The sequence below is a fragment of the Cebidichthys violaceus genome, unplaced genomic scaffold (genome assembly GCF_023349555.1).
Source record: "Cebidichthys violaceus isolate CVI_PGR_0920_01 unplaced genomic scaffold, fCebVio1.0.p SCAF_2, whole genome shotgun sequence".
NCBI classification, from domain to species: domain Eukaryota; kingdom Metazoa; phylum Chordata; class Actinopteri; order Perciformes; family Stichaeidae; genus Cebidichthys; species Cebidichthys violaceus.
Window position 1 is genome coordinate 18,301,116 of NW_027176372.1, and position 17,495 is coordinate 18,318,610.

The 17,495-nt window shown below is 40.8% G+C and overlaps 2 protein-coding genes across 3 annotated transcripts; one reads left to right on the forward strand and one right to left on the reverse strand.

The window, feature by feature from the left end:
* Positions 1-3,196: 3,196 nt before the first annotated feature.
* Positions 3,197-7,241, forward strand: ubxn1 (UBX domain protein 1). 2 transcript variants are annotated; one of them, XM_068714934.1, is made up of 10 exons: positions 3,197-3,252; positions 3,854-3,918; positions 4,054-4,107; positions 4,302-4,429; positions 4,835-4,922; positions 5,072-5,263; positions 5,829-5,880; positions 6,001-6,123; positions 6,275-6,458; positions 6,599-7,241. In XM_068714934.1, exons 2-10 carry the CDS (start codon positions 3,860-3,862, stop codon positions 6,637-6,639), a joined length of 921 nt encoding a protein of 306 aa, XP_068571035.1. In that variant the 5' UTR covers positions 3,197-3,252; positions 3,854-3,859; the 3' UTR covers positions 6,640-7,241. The 2 variants fall into 2 exon arrangements, with proteins under 2 accessions (XP_068571035.1, XP_068571036.1); XM_068714935.1 differs by lacking the exon at positions 3,197-3,252 and adding an exon at positions 3,259-3,570.
* A 1,002-nt stretch (positions 7,242-8,243) lies between these two features.
* Positions 8,244-16,671, reverse strand: si:ch211-114c17.1 (pre-mRNA-processing factor 39). The gene is made up of 15 exons (XM_068714936.1): positions 16,590-16,671; positions 15,189-15,442; positions 14,953-15,078; positions 14,722-14,840; positions 14,420-14,587; positions 13,967-14,147; positions 13,741-13,845; positions 13,360-13,486; positions 13,110-13,264; positions 12,512-12,638; positions 11,708-11,979; positions 11,301-11,479; positions 11,118-11,192; positions 10,057-10,228; positions 8,244-8,806 (listed from the first exon to the last, which is right to left on the reverse strand). Exons 1-15 carry the CDS (start codon positions 16,645-16,647, stop codon positions 8,726-8,728), a joined length of 2,199 nt encoding a protein of 732 aa, XP_068571037.1. The 5' UTR covers positions 16,648-16,671; the 3' UTR covers positions 8,244-8,725.
* Positions 16,672-17,495: the final 824 nt, after the last annotated feature.

Sequence of the window (17,495 nt, forward strand, 5' to 3'; positions counted from 1 at the left end):
AACTGAAGACATTCTTTTATTCCCATCCTATGCTATTATGTCAATAAGACAGACTTTAATGTTTAAATTGTTAGCTTTACATGTGATATACTATGTTTTGACAAAAAGAGATACAGTACCATACGTTTTTAGTTTGTATTTCGTCTGTATGTAATAACAATCTTGTAAGCTTGTTGCATTACACTCTGTAAAAACATTTTTTTTAATATATATCACAACATTGAAACTGAAAAGATGTTTTATTTTGGGGTGCCGTTATGTCAGAATGAAAGCATTTTGTGTTTCATTTGGTAAAGTCATACACACACAATATATAAAGATAAAATGAGGTGTCAATGTCATCTATATGTTTTCTCTGTACAAACAGAACAATAAAGAAACAGAAAGACAGTTATACAGGATTTAAGGGATCAATTTATTTTTCTTGCAAAGAGCAACCTGCACAGAAATAAGCATAAAAATGGCACATATTGTAAAAACGGCAAAAAGAAAGCATCACTGTACACAAACTATTGATTTTTTAAATTCAGCTGTGCGAACTGTACGTTACAGAGATTCCCGATGACGAGAGGTGTCCCACCATAGATAACAGCAGCTCCACTGGAAGCCAGAGTTTTTCCATATGGAGATGCTGTTACAGCTGGTGAGACCCACAGAAACCGCACAGCTGGCAGCGTGTGCAGACCATGAGAATGTGGTGGTGGAAATAGATGGAGGACACACCAAGTGTTTGAAAATACTATGAGGTGTGAGTGTCAAAAACTTTTCCTTGTTCATCTGACCTTGGATGTGTGTGAGTGTGTGTGTGTGTGTGTGTGTGTGTGTGTGTGTGTGTGTGTGTGTGTGTGTATGAGTGTGAATTGCTCAGGTCCAGAATCAAATGATTATTGTACTCACAAGATGCCAACTATGTTTCAAATATAAGATTTTTCACAATCCTACACATTTGAACGACATGCCACTAGGGTGATAAAGGTTTCACATGAAATAATGCTGCCCTCTTCTGGTTGGGCCTCATAAAATCCAATCATTTTACTGCATTTTTATCTGAGCCCTCATGTGATAGTACCACCCACACCTAATAAAAGGTTAGTACAATATCATCCAGCATAGTCTTACATCTCCTGATCTTGGTTTTTACTGCTTCTAAGAAACATGTTACCCTTATGACACCAATAAAATTAGGGTGATTCACTCAAATGAAAGTGTGATTTGAGTCGGGAGGGAGACTTTAGACCATTCAAATTAATCTTTTACACACAGGCATTGATATGACTTTGAACTCAAGTAGTAAACACTTCTGTGATTCCTTTTATACAGCACATCTCCTATAGTTTACCAGTATCTCTCTTAACTTATCACGTCTGAGCATTGACCCTTAACCCTCTCATTCAGTGAAAAACAGGGCCATAAAGTAATTTTAAGAGGAGACGAAAGAGACCTTCATCCCTGTTGTCTCCTTCGACTTTGCCCGCCCAGCCATGTATATATATTTTACAAGACAATTCCACTGTGAAAGTTTTATGTGTGCATTCAGAAAATCTGTGTTGTGAATCTCAGCGCTCAAATTAACAATGATGAAGTATGGACGGAGAGTCTGATCTGGTCAACATCGAACATTTTAAACAAGGCTTTTGTGATGCATGGTTGACTCAACACTAAAGACAAGAGTCAGGTTAACTAACCTACAGAGACACCTTTCCATCCTGAACAGATTCAAGGTTTCCATTATAAACAGTTGTTATGGTTAACGGACAGATAGAACAAATAGACCCGCTCTGGGAAATGAATGCACTTCCAGTGACAGGTTGCTCAAGTTGCTTGCAGATTTGATGCACAGTTGATATCTAATCAATACAAAATTACATGATAGTTTGTTGTAAATGCAAACTAGAACTGTCTTATATATGTCCCATAATGTGCTCAATCCAATGACTAATACATTATGAAAAAAACAGTCTCTTAGATTCCAAATTTTCAGTAATATAGCCATATTTAAATATACATAAAAAGTTCATACTCACCAAGTCATAACTGCAAATGAGGCTTATTTCAGTCATCAATTCTGAAAGAAAAGTCAGAAAAGTGGAAAACAAAAAGAAAGCGTGAGGAAAAGCAAACAAGTAAGTGGAGAGAAAACAGTTAGTGGGTGAGAAGACAGACATAGAAGCAAGCAGGCTGCGGCAGAAGTCTGTCTCTAAGTAATGCAGACTCGTCAACGACGGCTGCTTAAGACTGCGTGGGGGAGAGAGAAAATTAATCATTACACTCACTGTAAATATGTGACAGACCCAACCTTCCCATAAAAGTCAGCAAATTGCATTCTGTTTGAACACCCACAGACACAAGAGGATGGGACAAAAGCATACAAGATGGAGAGCAGCCAATAAGAGACACCATCAGGCCCTTAAGCACTTCAAATGAAGAGACAATTAATCACAACTGATGCACCCAAGAAGCATAAGTCAAAAATGCTTAATTTGAACCAGCAGGTTCATTTCAACATACTGGTTGTAAATACCTGTATGTATGTGCATGACAATTAAAATAAAGTTTACTTGTCGGATTTGTCATAATTGTTATATAACACAAGTAGAGACAGATAGAAGTGCACCGGACTTTGAAGAAGGTGCTACACATAAAGACAAGAATTCATGTGTCACTTGCTTTGAAAACTAACTTGTCTTTTAGCCTTCACAAACCAACTTTTATATTGATGAATTTGTAACAAAATTAATACTTGTGGTATAAATCTACTCTTTTGACCCATTCTCATCACCTACCCATGTATCACCCAGGCAAGAAAGTACGCTGAACACATCTGTAAGCAGCTTGTGAGAAAGAAACTGAAAGGGTGTCCCAGTTTGTCCTGAGGTGGCTGCAATGGTTCATCAGATCTAGAAACATTAGCAGACTAAATTATATTTATTTTTAAAGACAATGTAGCAGCTGGGGGAAGTGTTTGTTTTGCATACAATTGTGAAGGAAATGTAATTGTACTTTATCAGCTCATTTCCATTTTATGGTGCTTTAGCTTCTACTCTATATTTAAATTAGTATTATACTTTATATTGGTGTACATTTTCATAGGTTCAGATATATTATTATGCTTATACATTATAAGCACATTATAACAATATTTCGGAAATAGCCCCAGAGAGCATAACATTTTTTCTCGCTTTTCTCGTGCGGTTCTGTTTGATCTATGTGGGTTCCCGTACTGTTGAAGCGGTGTTGACCGATGTGTGAGGCGTGAGTAGCTAACTAACGTTGTCTTCATGAATATATTAGCTGTTATTACCTCTGTAGATAATACAATTACACGTATATGTGCCTTTACGTGTTACTTACGATCACACATCAATAGCTAAAGTGACGGAGCGCTTATGAGAATGCCTGGTCGTTTTTAATCGTTCTAGCCAGCGAGGCTTCTCAGCTAGCTTTCGCAATTTGAACGTTAGCCACATTAATGCTAATTTTAGCACTCAGCATAACGCCACATTAACGATCGAATCATCAACTTTCACTTGGACGTATTGTTACACTACTGCTATTTGCTGCTAACAAAGAGTAAGTTACATTAAAAAACACCAGCACGTTTTAGTAAACTTGACTTACTAGCTAAATACAACATCTCATTACTTTTCTTTAGCTCAGTCCTGTGTGAAGAAGCTACACGAACGTTACCATTGTATTCAGAATATAACACACTGTGAGCTAAATATAGACTTTCCTCGACTAGCATAACGTCACAGTGCTTGTTTTTACGTCACCCTGCTCGCTAGTTGTAGCTGTTTGTTATCATAATTTATTCTTCTTATCTAATATAACTATTGTGTACAATCTGTTTCAGGTCAAGATGGCAGAGCTAACAACACTAGAGAGCCTGCTGGAGATGGGCTTTGAACGAAACAGAGCGTGAGTGACACCAAATCCCCCAAAATGCATCCTGGTTCATGTAGTTCCTAGACTTGAGACAACTTTCAAAGAAGTGAAAGTAAAAGTGTGTAACAGTAGAGTGAACCTGTCTGTCCTTTTATCTCGTGTTTTCAGGGAAAAGGCGGTGGCCAACACGGGGAACCAGGGAATAGAACAAGCCATGGACTGGTGAGCCTCACACACACACAGACACACACACACACACACACACACACACACACACACACACACACACACACACAGAAATTAACATATTAGTGTTGAAAAGACTAGATAAACACGGTCCCCTCTCCTAAAACCTATCTGTGCTACTGATTCCCGTAAGCAGCCCTCATCTTTCCTGTGTGATGTGCTCTCCTCAGGTTGATGGAACATGAGAACGACCCAGACATCGATGAGCCCTTTGTGCCGCCTGTGGGGAACGTACTGGGAGGAGAAGCCGACAGCCAGTCCACCACAGAACAGCCGTCACTAGCAGACACCGCTGAAGGTGAGAGCAATGGAAGCTAGACGCCACCATGAAAGCCCTCTAGGAACGTCCAATATGACAATATTGTTTTATTCACACAATTAGACAAAGACAGACATTCTTATTTGGTTATTGTATCCATAAACAGGTATAAACTCCAAATGACCTTTAGTAAATAAAGTGGGCGTCACTGTTAATTTACAGGGTTTTTACTTTCTCTTTGTAGTGTCATCACCTCCACTCAGGAGATTGAATTGGTCCGTTCACTTTGTTTGTTTCCCTTGAGTGTCTTGTGGTGGATTTTTTTCTTTGTCCTCACTGAGGGTTTTAGTATTGCATTTGTGCTATGAATCGTGGTTCGCAGTAAGATATTTCAATACTACGCAACACATATGTCTTCCTCATGTGCATTTGTTTTGGCTTCAGGGACAGCAGGAGGAGACGGCAGCTACGATAATGATGACAGTGCAAGGATTCCGATGTCAGAGGAGGAGAAACTTGAGCAAGTTAGACGGTCAGAGTGCACACTGTTGATAAAATCCCTCCAGCACTGTGTGTCCACCTCAGCTTCTTCTCCTTACATAACAAGGTTACTTTACTACACTTATACATATCACTTAAAAGAAGTAAGGCAAATGTCTGTGTGTCTGTTTTTTTTTTCAGGCTAGAGGAGCTGATGCGGGTGAAGCAGGCAGAGAGGCGAGAGCGAGAGCGGGCAGAAGAGTTGGAGCGAGAGAAGCAGCGGAGGAAACACGGCCAAGAGCTGCAGCAGATTCGCCAAAAGCTGCAGGATGACGATATGAAGAAGCTCGCTGATCAGCGCATGAAAGAGAAGATGGAGGACAAAATGGCAAGGTAAGGTATTCATTTTAACACAGTATAGTTATTATATATTTGTGTAGTAATAACAGTATTGTAATGTCTGACCAGGGATGAAATAATTCAGTACCTAAACATCCAAAGATGTTTCCACTCCGCATACTTTCAAAACATTTACTTGACTTCCCTCTGAAGACAAGAAAGGGAAAGTTAATTATTAAACGTATTATCTTTACCTCATTCTGTGTAAATTGTTAAAAAAAATAATGGATGACAACGTAAACTAGCAATGGCTGAATTCCACATATTAAAAAAAGAAAAAAAGAAATGCAGCTACTTGGTTGAATTCCAACCAGCTCCTCCACATGAAATGAACAGTGGGTGGAAAAAAATAGAATCTGGGAAAGTTAAGCAGGGAAACCCACAGCACAGCAGACGATAAGAAACTCATAAGCTAAGACGAGGAATGAGTGGCAAATTCACATGTAATTGAACAGACATCTTAGCTTTTAAGTCAGCAAACTCTACAACTGTCGAAGTAAGAAATGATTCATTTGTACTACCTTCTTTCTTCTTGTCATTATGTTGTTATTCCCGTCAGGCAAAGGGTTAAAGACAAGATTGCACGAGACAGAGAGGAGAGAGCACAAAAGGTAACCCAATCAATGTTCATCTAGTTATTTGTCCTATTTCCATTTTCCAGTTCACTTCATATCTCTATGACCACTTCTATTGGAACCAATAACAACTTAGATGATTCTTTTCCCGTTTAGTTCGGAGGCGGCGCACCCCCGAGCACCGCAGCATCGTCTCAGCCAGCCCAGCCCAGCCCCTCGTCACCCACCAGTCACGGCCCCCCACCCACTAAGAAGGAGTATGACGAGTCCAGGATACAGGTACAGGCTTCAGTCACAACAGTGTGACGCGCTTCTCTTTACACCACTGAAGAGCACACATAAAGAAGTCTCACTGGAAACGCAATCCAAAACAAAACGGATAATCAAGAACTATAACTAGTTTTTTTATTTTCACTTCTCTTCGGTGAAGGTACGTCTGCTGGACGGCTCGACCATCACGGCAGTCTTCAAGGCCCAGGAGCCGCTGGCGGCGGTGCGCGTCTATGTGCAAGTGAACGGCAACACACCTGAGGGTCAAGACTTCACGCTGCTGTCACCCTACCCCCGTCACGTCTACACCGAACTGGACATGGAGAAGCCCCTCAAAGAACTAGGTGAGCGCAGGAACTACATTTGAATACAGAGCACATTCACTGTAATGTACATTAAACTTAAGTCTGTGTTTGTGCTTTAGCTTCTGTGTGGACCTGAAACTGACACTTATTTTGTGACTTTCCTTTGTCTTTTTTTTTAGGTTTGGTGCCTTCAGCTGTGCTGGTTGTTGCCAAAAAGTGAGATGAGGGGGATCTGCTCCGTGAGCCTACCTCACCACCGTCACTGCATCAACACAAGAGACACCAGGAACAGATTGAACCAGGAACAGAGCCGCCGCCTCTTTAGTATCACTCAACAAGTCAGCTAACTGAACTAAAGCAGAGAGATGTAGCTCGAGGCTGCGTTAAGATTGTTTCTATCTACTCTTATGAAGTTTACAGCGATAAAGTTTGGCTAACTCACTGAATGAATGATGCCCTTTGCCACTCTGGGCTTGATATAGATTTTTTTTTTCGTGTGCAGTGAGGTGGACAGTGACTTTTACTGAAGAGCAAAGTGAAGATAGCTGGCTTCTGATGGATACTGCTTCATGGTCTCAAACAACGCATTTATAGAAATGATTCCAAACAGAATTGTTTTAATTTTAACCTGATCTTTACAAAGCAAAGTACCACACAAGACCTACTTGATGAAAGGGCCTTAAATTTAAACCGCACGATCTTCATGATTTTGTGACATTCTACTTTGCCAGTTTTTTTTTTATAAGTTAAAATATATTGATGACAGTTATGTCTACATAATCACTAAGAATCTACTTCAAATAAAGCTGACTCAGAAAATGATGATGGTGGACTGAATTTTTTCTTAAAATAAGTGTTTATCAAAGAATATCATAAAAGACCAAAACCAACAATGAATTGATTCTGTACTCTGATATTATGTATGTTATTCAATCAGACACACGGTTGCATTTTCCTTCATTACCATGAACATGATGCTGTAAATACTCACTAGAGCACCAAATCTATGGCTTATAGTCCCCAAATTAACTATTTACTCCTGATTGAGTAAAAAAAAAATACAAATCCCAGCTGATTTCATAAATTATTTCAGTTTAAGGGCCCCGGATCGGCTTACTGGGACACTTGAACAGAGCTTTCATTCTTAACATATGAGCGTCTCCTGCTATGACAAGGGAAAATGTCTGCTGTTATAAAAGTTCTATAGACATATACAGCAAGCAGAGGATATAGTCTTCACTTTAATAGTCAGATTACCAGACCAATGGACAAAATATATATATATATATATATATATATATATATATATATATATATATATATATATATATATATATATATATATATATATATATATATATATATATACACACATTTCTTCATCAGCACCTGAAACATCCGTGTGTGTAAAGGGACTGTTCCTGTAAGAAGAACATGCGAGTGCTTGTTCTACTTGTATGTGAATTAAATGGACTTTGCGTTTGGCTGGTGGTACCAGAAATGATTTCAGAGAATTAATATAAAAGGGAACAAGTAGAGCCTGTTCCTTCCTCTGTTTTCAGACTATTAAAATGAAGATTACAGCCTCTTAACCCTGCTGGCTAAGTGACTTCACACCACAACTTGATTTCTTTGAAAATGAGATTCTCTTAAAATTCCAACTGACATGATCCGAGCCAATGCACTGATGTTCAGAATACTCTTTAGATAACACTGCTGTAGATACTAGAAACAAGAGTTTACGGTTCACAACCAAGTAGTGCGACGGTCGATTTTTCACCCTCATTATGAAAGTACAAGCAAACGACAACATGACACAAACAGTTCTGTTGTGACACTATAAAACACCTTTATATACATTAGAAAAAACAACAAATATCCTACTCTGGAATGGTACAAAATGTCGATCATACATCACCTGTGAAGTTGGATAAACTGGATGAGTTTAAAACAGGAGCGAAGGGCTTGCAAAACAAATACAAAAATAGTTCTGATTAAAATGGAGAGACACTGATGCACTGACAAGAGGAGTGGTTTCCTTTCATCGTCTTTCCAACTGTCACTCAAGACGCAACACTGAAATGACACAACATGCTAAAAGAGCTCAAATCCTGACCCTTATTTAATCACATCCAGGACAGTGAGGTAACTCAGAGGAAGGACGGGGAGGAGAGGATGCTGGGATATTATTTTTTTAGCAGGTGGACCGGCAGGACTGGGTGGTTCAGTTTTGTTCAGCTGAGAGTCATCCTGGGTCATACCATTTACTGTGGCTTTTTTTGGTGTCACAGTCACTGTGGCCCCCTTTAGCTGGGAGGATAGTAGCCTTGGTTGTAGTTCCAGGTGTTCTGGTAACCGTAGTTGCCGTAGCTGCCGTACTGCGGTTGCTGGAAAACAATCACAAGAAACAACAATAAGCTAGGGAGCGAGCCATTGCGCTTCCTTCTCGTCTCTGTTGAGAGCTGCTCAAGTGGAGCCCCGATTGGGCACTCAGGAGAAAATGGCGGTGGGTAAAGACAAACCGTGCTACCATACTATTCAGTAGGCCAAACAAAAAGATTTAGTATGTGCCAATACATAGTATGTCAAATGCAATATTCCAAAAATACCAGGATGTCCTACTGCATCTGTTTAAGGAATGAAAGTCAGCATGCTTTTCTGGCTATTCTGACCCACAATCCTCTGCACAGCAGATGTACGAGACAAGAAGGTAAAAAGTTAAACTTGCAAACTTATGGCAAAGTACTATGTCCAAATTGTATGCAAAAATACATACTTTGTAAGGGCAGCTGCAGTATGTATTAAAAAGAAAAAGTTTGCAATTTCAAAAAAGAAGTGCTAGTGAGCATTTCAAATCCTGGAAACAGGAGATTAATTGGGTGGTGTTAGAGGATTCATTTAATTAAATACATTTTAAACATGACAAAGAAGTTTGGTTTATTATTTTTTTGGTTTTATTAAAAAAAAAAAAAAAAGTGTAAAAATGTACTTAAGGAAGTGTATTTCTGGTCTGTCAAGTGAAAAAACCCATCAATATTGAACCCTGAAACAGGTCATAATGTACACACATGTAATGTAACATAATGTACTGCCCCGTAACCCGACTAGTTAAAAGCAAGGCGGTTTTATTAATGAAGCAAATTTCATACACAAAGGTAGGTTCAAGGTGCTGTACACATAAGTTAAAACAATAATACAAAGTTAAAAACCCGGTTGGGGCGTTCTTCACACCAGCAGGCAGTTGGACCAAAAGCCACCTTCTCTTTGTTTAGGCTTTGCTCTCGGCACCGCTGGCGGTTCACTCCCTAGTGATCTAATAGTTCTCGCAGGGTTACATTGCTCGAGTCAGTCACATATTTAGGCCCAAGTAGAGATTTACAAATAAGTAATAAGACGTTAAAATAAATGATGTGGCTTACTGGCAACCAGTGCAGATTTAAGAACTGGGGAGATGTGGGCTTTCCTTATTGTTTTACAGTAGGTTTTATTGAGGTGCAGGAAAAGGCTCAATAAAACCTACTGTAAAACAATAAAAACTTTCTTTAGGTCAGTCAAGCCATATTTGTTCATTTACAGATTTCCCTGAATAGTTTTTCCTCCACCCAATCAGCCGTCTGTGTCATAAAATCCATCTTACCTGGTACCAGCTGCTGTACCCCCCATAGCCGGCCTGTGAGCTGGCGTCGGCGCCCATCACAGGAGGGGGGGGTGTCGTGATGGGGACATGCGGCATGGTGGGCGGGACTTGTGCGGACACGGCAACAGCTGAGCCGTCGTCACTTTTGCTCATCTTCTCCGAGTCCTCATCCCTAAAACAAAAACAAAAATCAAACTATTACCAATAATCTCAATGCAGATCTTATATACGCAGCAAAATAAAAATAAAAAAAACGTATACGCAGACTTTAAATCTTATTTTTCTTAAAATGATTCTCCCAGTTGGGTGAGATAAATCATCAATAAGATGAATATCAGTAAGTTTACACTTGAATCTAGACAGTTTGTGAAACAAGAGGTTGTGTAATGGTCTATGCTGGTCTATTTCATTTTGAAATGAAAATTAAATTGTATTTATTGTCATATACATTTTTACACATGTACAAAGTTTAACCTCTGCTGTTAACCCATCACCAACTTATTGGGAGCAGTGAGCTGCTGAGAAGCACCCGGGGAGCAATTATTCAGTGTCTTGCTCAAGGATACTTCAACACAGGACGCGTCCCAGGCAAGGATCGAACCATCGACCTTGCGGTTACCAGACAACCCTCTTTACCGAGTGTGCCACGGTTACCCCCTTTTTTTTTTTGATTGTTTTAAAAATAAATTTGATGTTAGGACTCAATAACAGACAAAAGTCTTGTTAAGATAGAGAAAGAAAAGAGTTGCTCTTCAAAATAAAAGCATGCATAGTGTTCAATAGTCAATATTGAAGTTACAAAGCTAACTTTATTTTTAATTCATTAAACTCATGAAAAAAATCAGATGCAGGAGCTGCAACTATGTCATATTTTGGTTGTGTGAGTTCTAGGTAAAATGACAAAACATTTCAAACAATTTGAAATGGTCAGATTTGACAATTCACTAACATGAAACAACAGGAACAAACTAAATACTATTTATCACACTCACACAATGTGATATTTTATGTTACACATAACCAGCTGCAACTGCTGGAGTTTTGAATTTGATGGAATTTACCCGTTCTCTGCTTCTCTCTTCGTTCCCCCCAACTCCTTCAGCAGCTTCTGGTGCTCCTCATAGACAGACAGCACACTGCAGATGACACAAGAGACAATGAGGAACTGCGATCAGGTCCGAGACCACGAACGGTTTGTTCGGTAAACCATCGGGGTTTACAGAAGACCCATGTGGAACTCTGACCTCTGGATAGAGTTGCTGTAGTCCTCTGCAAACTGCAGGTGCCTCTGTGAGAAGAGGATCTTGGTGTGTGGGGCGAGGGGAGCAGCCAGGGCCCGCGTCACACACTCCTGCACCGCCTCCGCTGAGGGGTCCCCCGACACCTCCAGCTCCAACAGGTTCAGGTGCAGCTTATCGTTATCCTAGGGGGGGAGACATTTTTTCTTTTACATTATCATATTACTTTTTCAGTTATCAGAAGACGTTTAGGGATGTTAAGTCAGACTGTTAAAAAACATGCTCAGCAGGTTGAGCCATCAATAAACAAAGCCTACTGCAAGCTTAACATCTTGTGTTCAACATTGACATTCTTTAACTTTTAGGCCCGTGTTATTTGCTGAAATATTTGTGGGTGCTAATTTTTCCCTCACCGGACTGATCTCCAGGGCCTCCTGTAGAACTCTGCGGGCTCTGCTGGGGTTCCTGCCGAGCTTCAGCAGCAGACGAGCCAGCTTGATGGAATAAAAAGCGTGTAACGTGGGCTTCTCTTTGGACTCGTCCACCGCCTCACGCAGCAACGCCTCCGACTGGTCCAGCTGGCCCGCTCGCCTCTCTAAAGCTGCCCTGCGAAGACGGACCACCGCCAACCCCGGTAGCGTTTTCTCCAGAGCCTCCAGCACCCGCCGGGCCTCGGTTAAGTCGCCTGATGGAAAAGATGAGGTGGGTTTCCATGAGTGTGGGGATTGTATTTTTTAAAAATCAGTGTTGCAAAGAATTAATGAGGAAGGGAATGCATTCAAGATGTTTGCTCGACGTTGAGACTCCACACAGTGCTGGTGAGTAACAGAAAACTCCATGGGGCACTTTAAATGTGTTAGAACTATGAAAATGGTTGTAGTGGGCTTAGGGGAACCAAATTAAACACCTTTATAATGGTATTAATTCAGTTCATGACAAAGAAGCGAAAACTTGTCAAATACAGCTTCTATTAAACTGAAATATCTAAAAAATAAACTTTATGTTTGTCTGTTTGACCCTATTATCTTATTACAGCTCCTTTACCCCGACTGACAGTCACTGAATCTTTCATTGATTACATCACAAAGTATCTTTAGATGAATTGTCCTGCATACTGGAATAGTTAAGACCGACTTAAGGCAATTAACATTTCAAAGAAATAAAGAATAAAGCTGTGTTTGTACGGTGTGTTTGGTGTGTGTTCATGTTTGTCGTACCGTGCCTCTCCTCGAAGGTGGCCCACTGCATGTGGATGTTGGGTTTGTACGCCAGGTGGATCTCACAGGCTCGTTTGAAAATAGCCCGCGCCTCGTCCACACTCTGCAACTCCAGGTACTGATTGTACTGAACGACACATGCAAGAACATGTTACAGAGATCTTGTGTGTGTGTGTGTGTGTGTGTGTGTGTGTGTGTGTGTGTGTGTGTACACACACACACACACACACACACACACACACACACACACACACACACACACACACACACACATATATATATATACACACACACACACACACACACACACACACACACACACACACACACACATACACACACACACACACACATATATACGTATATATATACATACACATACACACACACACACACACACACACACACACACACACACATATATACGTATATATATATACATACACACACACACACACACACACACACACACACACACACACACACACACACACACACACACACACACATATATAATACACACACACACCAGTGATGGCCAGTGTATGCCCTTTTGTGTGCTCTTTCACTCACACACAAACACACTTTTCGTCCTCACCCTGATCCAGAACTCCTCATACAGAGCGCAGGCGATCAGGCAACGTTCAAAGAGGATGCGAACCCTGTGGTCGTCACTGCTAACCGCAGCTTCCTCTGATTCTTCCTGAGGCTGGGCTGTGACCTCCGACTCCTCTGTGGCTGCCTGGTCTGGATCTGCGAGGATAAAAAAAAAAAGGGCGTTAAAATCTGAGAACGCGTTCAGATGTCAAAACTGATTTGTGGACCCGCTGAGACAGGTGACAGCTGACCTTGTTGGGGGTCTTGGGGGTCTTTGGTGTCCTTGTTCAGCTGAGCGATCTCCCAGTCCAGGTAGGAGTGCCAGGCCCGCAGTTGGAGGCGATCCAGTGGCTTGACATGGAAGTAAGGACGTTTGATCTGCAGGCCAGAGAACAAGAAACCAGCAAGTGATGAAAGTGTGTCACCAGTTCAATAAATACAACCAGTACTAAAACTCAGGCATCAAACGTATACATTTTATTACATTTGACTTAGTCCTGGATTCAGAATGATTCAGATAAGCATCTGGAAAATATGTTTGTTGTCAAGCCTCGTTTTTGAGTTTCAAAATCACAACAAGATGAAAGAAATTAGAGAACAGAGCGGAGAAGAAAGAGAAAAGAAAAACTCACAGCGTCTTCAAAGTGCCATCTCTTGCGGACTTCTCCCTCGTTGTCCTGGTACACTTTGTCCCTGCGAACGAGCACTTGTTCCCTCATCTTCTGCATCAATTCCTCCTAAACACAAAGTAGGAAAATATCAAAACAATCATCTATTCGACTGTCTTTAACTTAGGTCTCACTGGTCTACACGTTTGAAACGTTCAAACTGAGTGTGAGGCGGCCACGTGTTACTCACTGTGTCTGTGCCCTCGGGTGTGGCGGGCTCTTCCTCCCCCGGCGGCCTCTCCTCCTCCTCCTCCTGGGCTTGTTCGGCCCGCTCTGCCTTCTGACTCTGACGGCACAACGTCCTCAGCTCCTCGTACTCCTCCGGGGACAGCACGTCTTTAGGCTCCTGGCTGTTCAGGTGCTCCTTGTACCTGGCGGAGGAAAGGAGGGGAGGACGCAAAATGAGATTAATCGGAGGAGAAAAGAGAGAGAAGGGGAGAAAGAGAGAGGACGTGTCCAAGTAAGAGAAAAAATATCACGTTAGTATGTTGAATAATAGACAACTGAAAATATTCATTGTCCAACAAAATTCTAAAATAACATTGGCATTTTTGTTTTGTAATTTACTTCCAAGAATTTGTGATTGGCACACACACTTGGCTCGTGTGTGTGTGTGTGTGTGTGTGTGTGTGTGTGGTCTTACTTGTCGTAGTGGGTGTTATAGAGCTGGGTGGGGACTTTGAGGACTCTGTCCAGGACGGCTGCTGCTTTCTTCATGTTCCCCTGCTCCTTTTCCCACTCGACATACAGATCCCAAAGCCGGTCTGAGTGGAAGTCCAGACCCGCTGCCACAACCGCATCCTCAAACACACTGAGGGTTGAGGTTTGGAAAACAATTAAGACTACAGCCTTAACAAGCAGCAGCATATTTACTTATTCATTTCTATTTTTGCACATCAAACAGCATAAAACACAACAACAACAAAAGTCTGATGTTTAAAGTACCTGCGAATCCGCGTGGGCGACTCGGGCAGGTTCATGTCCAGCGTTCCCAGCAGCAGATTGATGTAGTGGATCCACAAATCTACACTTAGAGGGATCACCTGGAGACCCTGAACACACACCTGACACAGCACAACGCAACAAGGAAACCAGTGAAAAACACGTTCTAAATAAACTTAAAAGCATTCCTAATGGTGTGGGCACAGAATTGTAAACCCGCTCTCCAGGGTTTACCTCCTCTGCTTTGTTGTTGTAGCCAGCACGGCGCTCCAGATCAGCATATTTCTTCCAGTAGCCGTAGCAGAGCGGGTAACGAGTGAGGAAAGCCTCTAGCGCTCTGCGTGACGCTGTGATGTGACTCTGGACATACGAGAGAAAAGTCAAAATGTTTTAAACGTTAACTTTAAAAAAAAAAAAAATCTGAACCTTGTTGATTCTCCGTCTCTCACATCAAAACAACTAACACACACCTCTTGCTCGCAGTACTGCAGCAGGTCAGTCCAGCTGGTGAAGTCTTGAGGATTGTCGTGGGCGGCCTTCCACAGGCGCTCAAAGTCTGCCGGCAATTCTCCCTCCTCGTCTTCTGCAGGTGGGGGCATTGAGAAGGTAACTGGGTCGCCGTGGCCTACGGGGGCTTCGGGGGCCACGGCGGGACTGCCGTTCTCTTCTGACATCTCTGCCATTTCAGCCGGAGGCGATGCAGCAACCTCAGAGGCCTCCATGGCTGAAGAGGGGGTAGATCAAAAAGGTAATCAGTCAGCACTACTTTCTACCAGAACTCTTTTCATGAAGCTATGGCGCTGAATTTGGCCCATAATCCCTACCTCCCAACGTAATTTCAAACAGAAACACAACAATGTCACAGCCAACTCTTTTATGAAAAAACCCTCAACCAAATCTCAAGAGCGACAACTATTTTCACTCAACAACAAATGACCGAGAAGTTAAGTTAGTTTGCTGTAGTGACGTTTATTCTCACATCTTTAACCCTGCAACACCGTTCCTATTCATTCCTCTAAATTTGGTTAATTTTCTGGAGGTGTGGTGGCAACAGAAACACAGACACTTGAGTGCTTCTGCACTTATTGTGAAAAAAATAATAATAATAATAGAAAAATGCAATTAACCTCAACATGCACTGGTGAAATAAATGTAATGTGATGTGATTCATGAACCTTCCTCTGCTTCCTGGACAGTTTCGTAAAAAAAAAGGGCCAACAGGTGTTCAAACAATACAACAACAAAGTGTGAAATGTCACATGCACATCTGTCAATTAATACAACCTATAAGTAAACCAATTAAAATTAAGCAGATAGAAGATTAATACTAGTGCAGTTTAAATGCTTTTATAAAAACTAAATATATACAAATTACATTGACCAGTCAAACTAGTTATGCAGCTTATCTACTACCCGCAGCAGGCGAAACAAAAACACTAAACAAAACAAAAAGGAAAGAAGTGATTTTCTGCTTTTATTCCTGGTTACACCTGCAGAGACAGACTTCATTCAGTAACAGTTTACACGGGTTAGATCTCCACCACAGCGCTGACTCGGGTCCTGTTGGGATGTTGTGGACATAACTCAACTAATAACTGATCAGTGACCGCAACCCTCTTTTATAAACACTGCGTGCTAAGTGGGTTAAAGTTGGTGAACGGACCACTGTGCTGCTTCGTGCTGTGTGTGTGTGTGTGTGTGTAACGTTACTTGAGATCACGTTAGCCTAGCTTAGCTTGTCATGCTTGTCAACAAGCCTCCGGTCGCATCGGACCGTTACTAAAAACACTTGCAGATGAAACCAGTGCGTATTAATATCCGTGAAACGACAAAACGGCGCATCGTACATTCATTCATTTTAATCTAACTACCTGAAGACTCCTCGAGCTCCCCGTTGCCGCTCATCTCCTCATAGCCTTCCGCCGCCATGATGGGAAACGTCTCACTTACGTCATTCACCCGCGACAAGACACTGACGAAAATAAACAGCCAAAAAAAGAATGGAAAAAAGTACCTCGCTATAAAAGAGTTGTATAATATATGTTATAGTTACATCTCCCTCGTACAGTTTGATGTTAACTGCTTTGCTTTTTGTTTTATGGTTTCTTCTTTTGTAATGTTGGATATTGTTCTTCTCCGTACAAAGTATTGTAATACTTTAATAAACATGATCAATAAATACAAAGAAAACATAACCCCTTGATTTTGCACTGTGAATGTAGTTATTATAAAAGGATGTATTCAAGATTTAAAATACTTTGTTTATTCAAAATACTTAATTATAATACATATTTTTTTTACATACTATTACTATAACACAAATATAAATAATTATTCAACCTGCATTTTACTACCTAAATACTCCTACCTATACTATGCTACCAATGCTCTTCAGGTTCTAAATGTTATATGTGTGTAATCAGTGTGTACCATTTCTGATTCTGATAATAAGAAACTTTTAAAAACAATTTGTCATACAAATAATTGTATACTATAATTGTATATAATCCAGTTTCCTCTTATTTGATACAGTAGCTAAAGGGCAAAAGTTTAAAAAAAAAACTTTCCATAAAAACCTATGAAACTATGGGCGCACAGTAACACAGCCAATGTTTAAAAAGGCCCTGTGTTGAGAGATACAAATGGGTTCTGATAAGATGACACCTTAGTTAGTTTGTAGTGTACGTCTTGTTTTATTGTACTATGCTCAATAAAAGTGAAAACATATATATTTTTTGTTCTTAAGATACCGTAAGCCTGAAGTGTATGTGTCCAAA

Excerpts from the sequence above, each read along its gene's own strand:
- si:ch211-114c17.1 (XM_068714936.1), bottom strand. The coding sequence starts at position 16,647 with ATGGCGGCGGAAGGCTATGAGGAGATGAGCGGCAACGGGGAGCTCGAG. Across the intron at positions 15,079-15,188 it reads TGCAGTACTGCGAGCAAGAG|AGTCACATCACAGCGTCACG; the intron begins GTGTGTGTTAGT and ends TCGTATGTCCAG. Across the intron at positions 11,193-11,300 it reads TACAGCAACTCTATCCAGAG|TGTGCTGTCTGTCTATGAGG; the intron begins GTCAGAGTTCCA and ends TGTCATCTGCAG.
- ubxn1 (XM_068714934.1), top strand. The coding sequence starts at position 3,860 with ATGGCAGAGCTAACAACACTAGAGAGCCTGCTGGAGATGGGCTTTGAA. Across the intron at positions 3,919-4,053 it reads GGCTTTGAACGAAACAGAGC|GGAAAAGGCGGTGGCCAACA; the intron begins GTGAGTGACACC and ends TCGTGTTTTCAG. Across the intron at positions 5,881-6,000 it reads GAGAGGAGAGAGCACAAAAG|TTCGGAGGCGGCGCACCCCC; the intron begins GTAACCCAATCA and ends TTTCCCGTTTAG.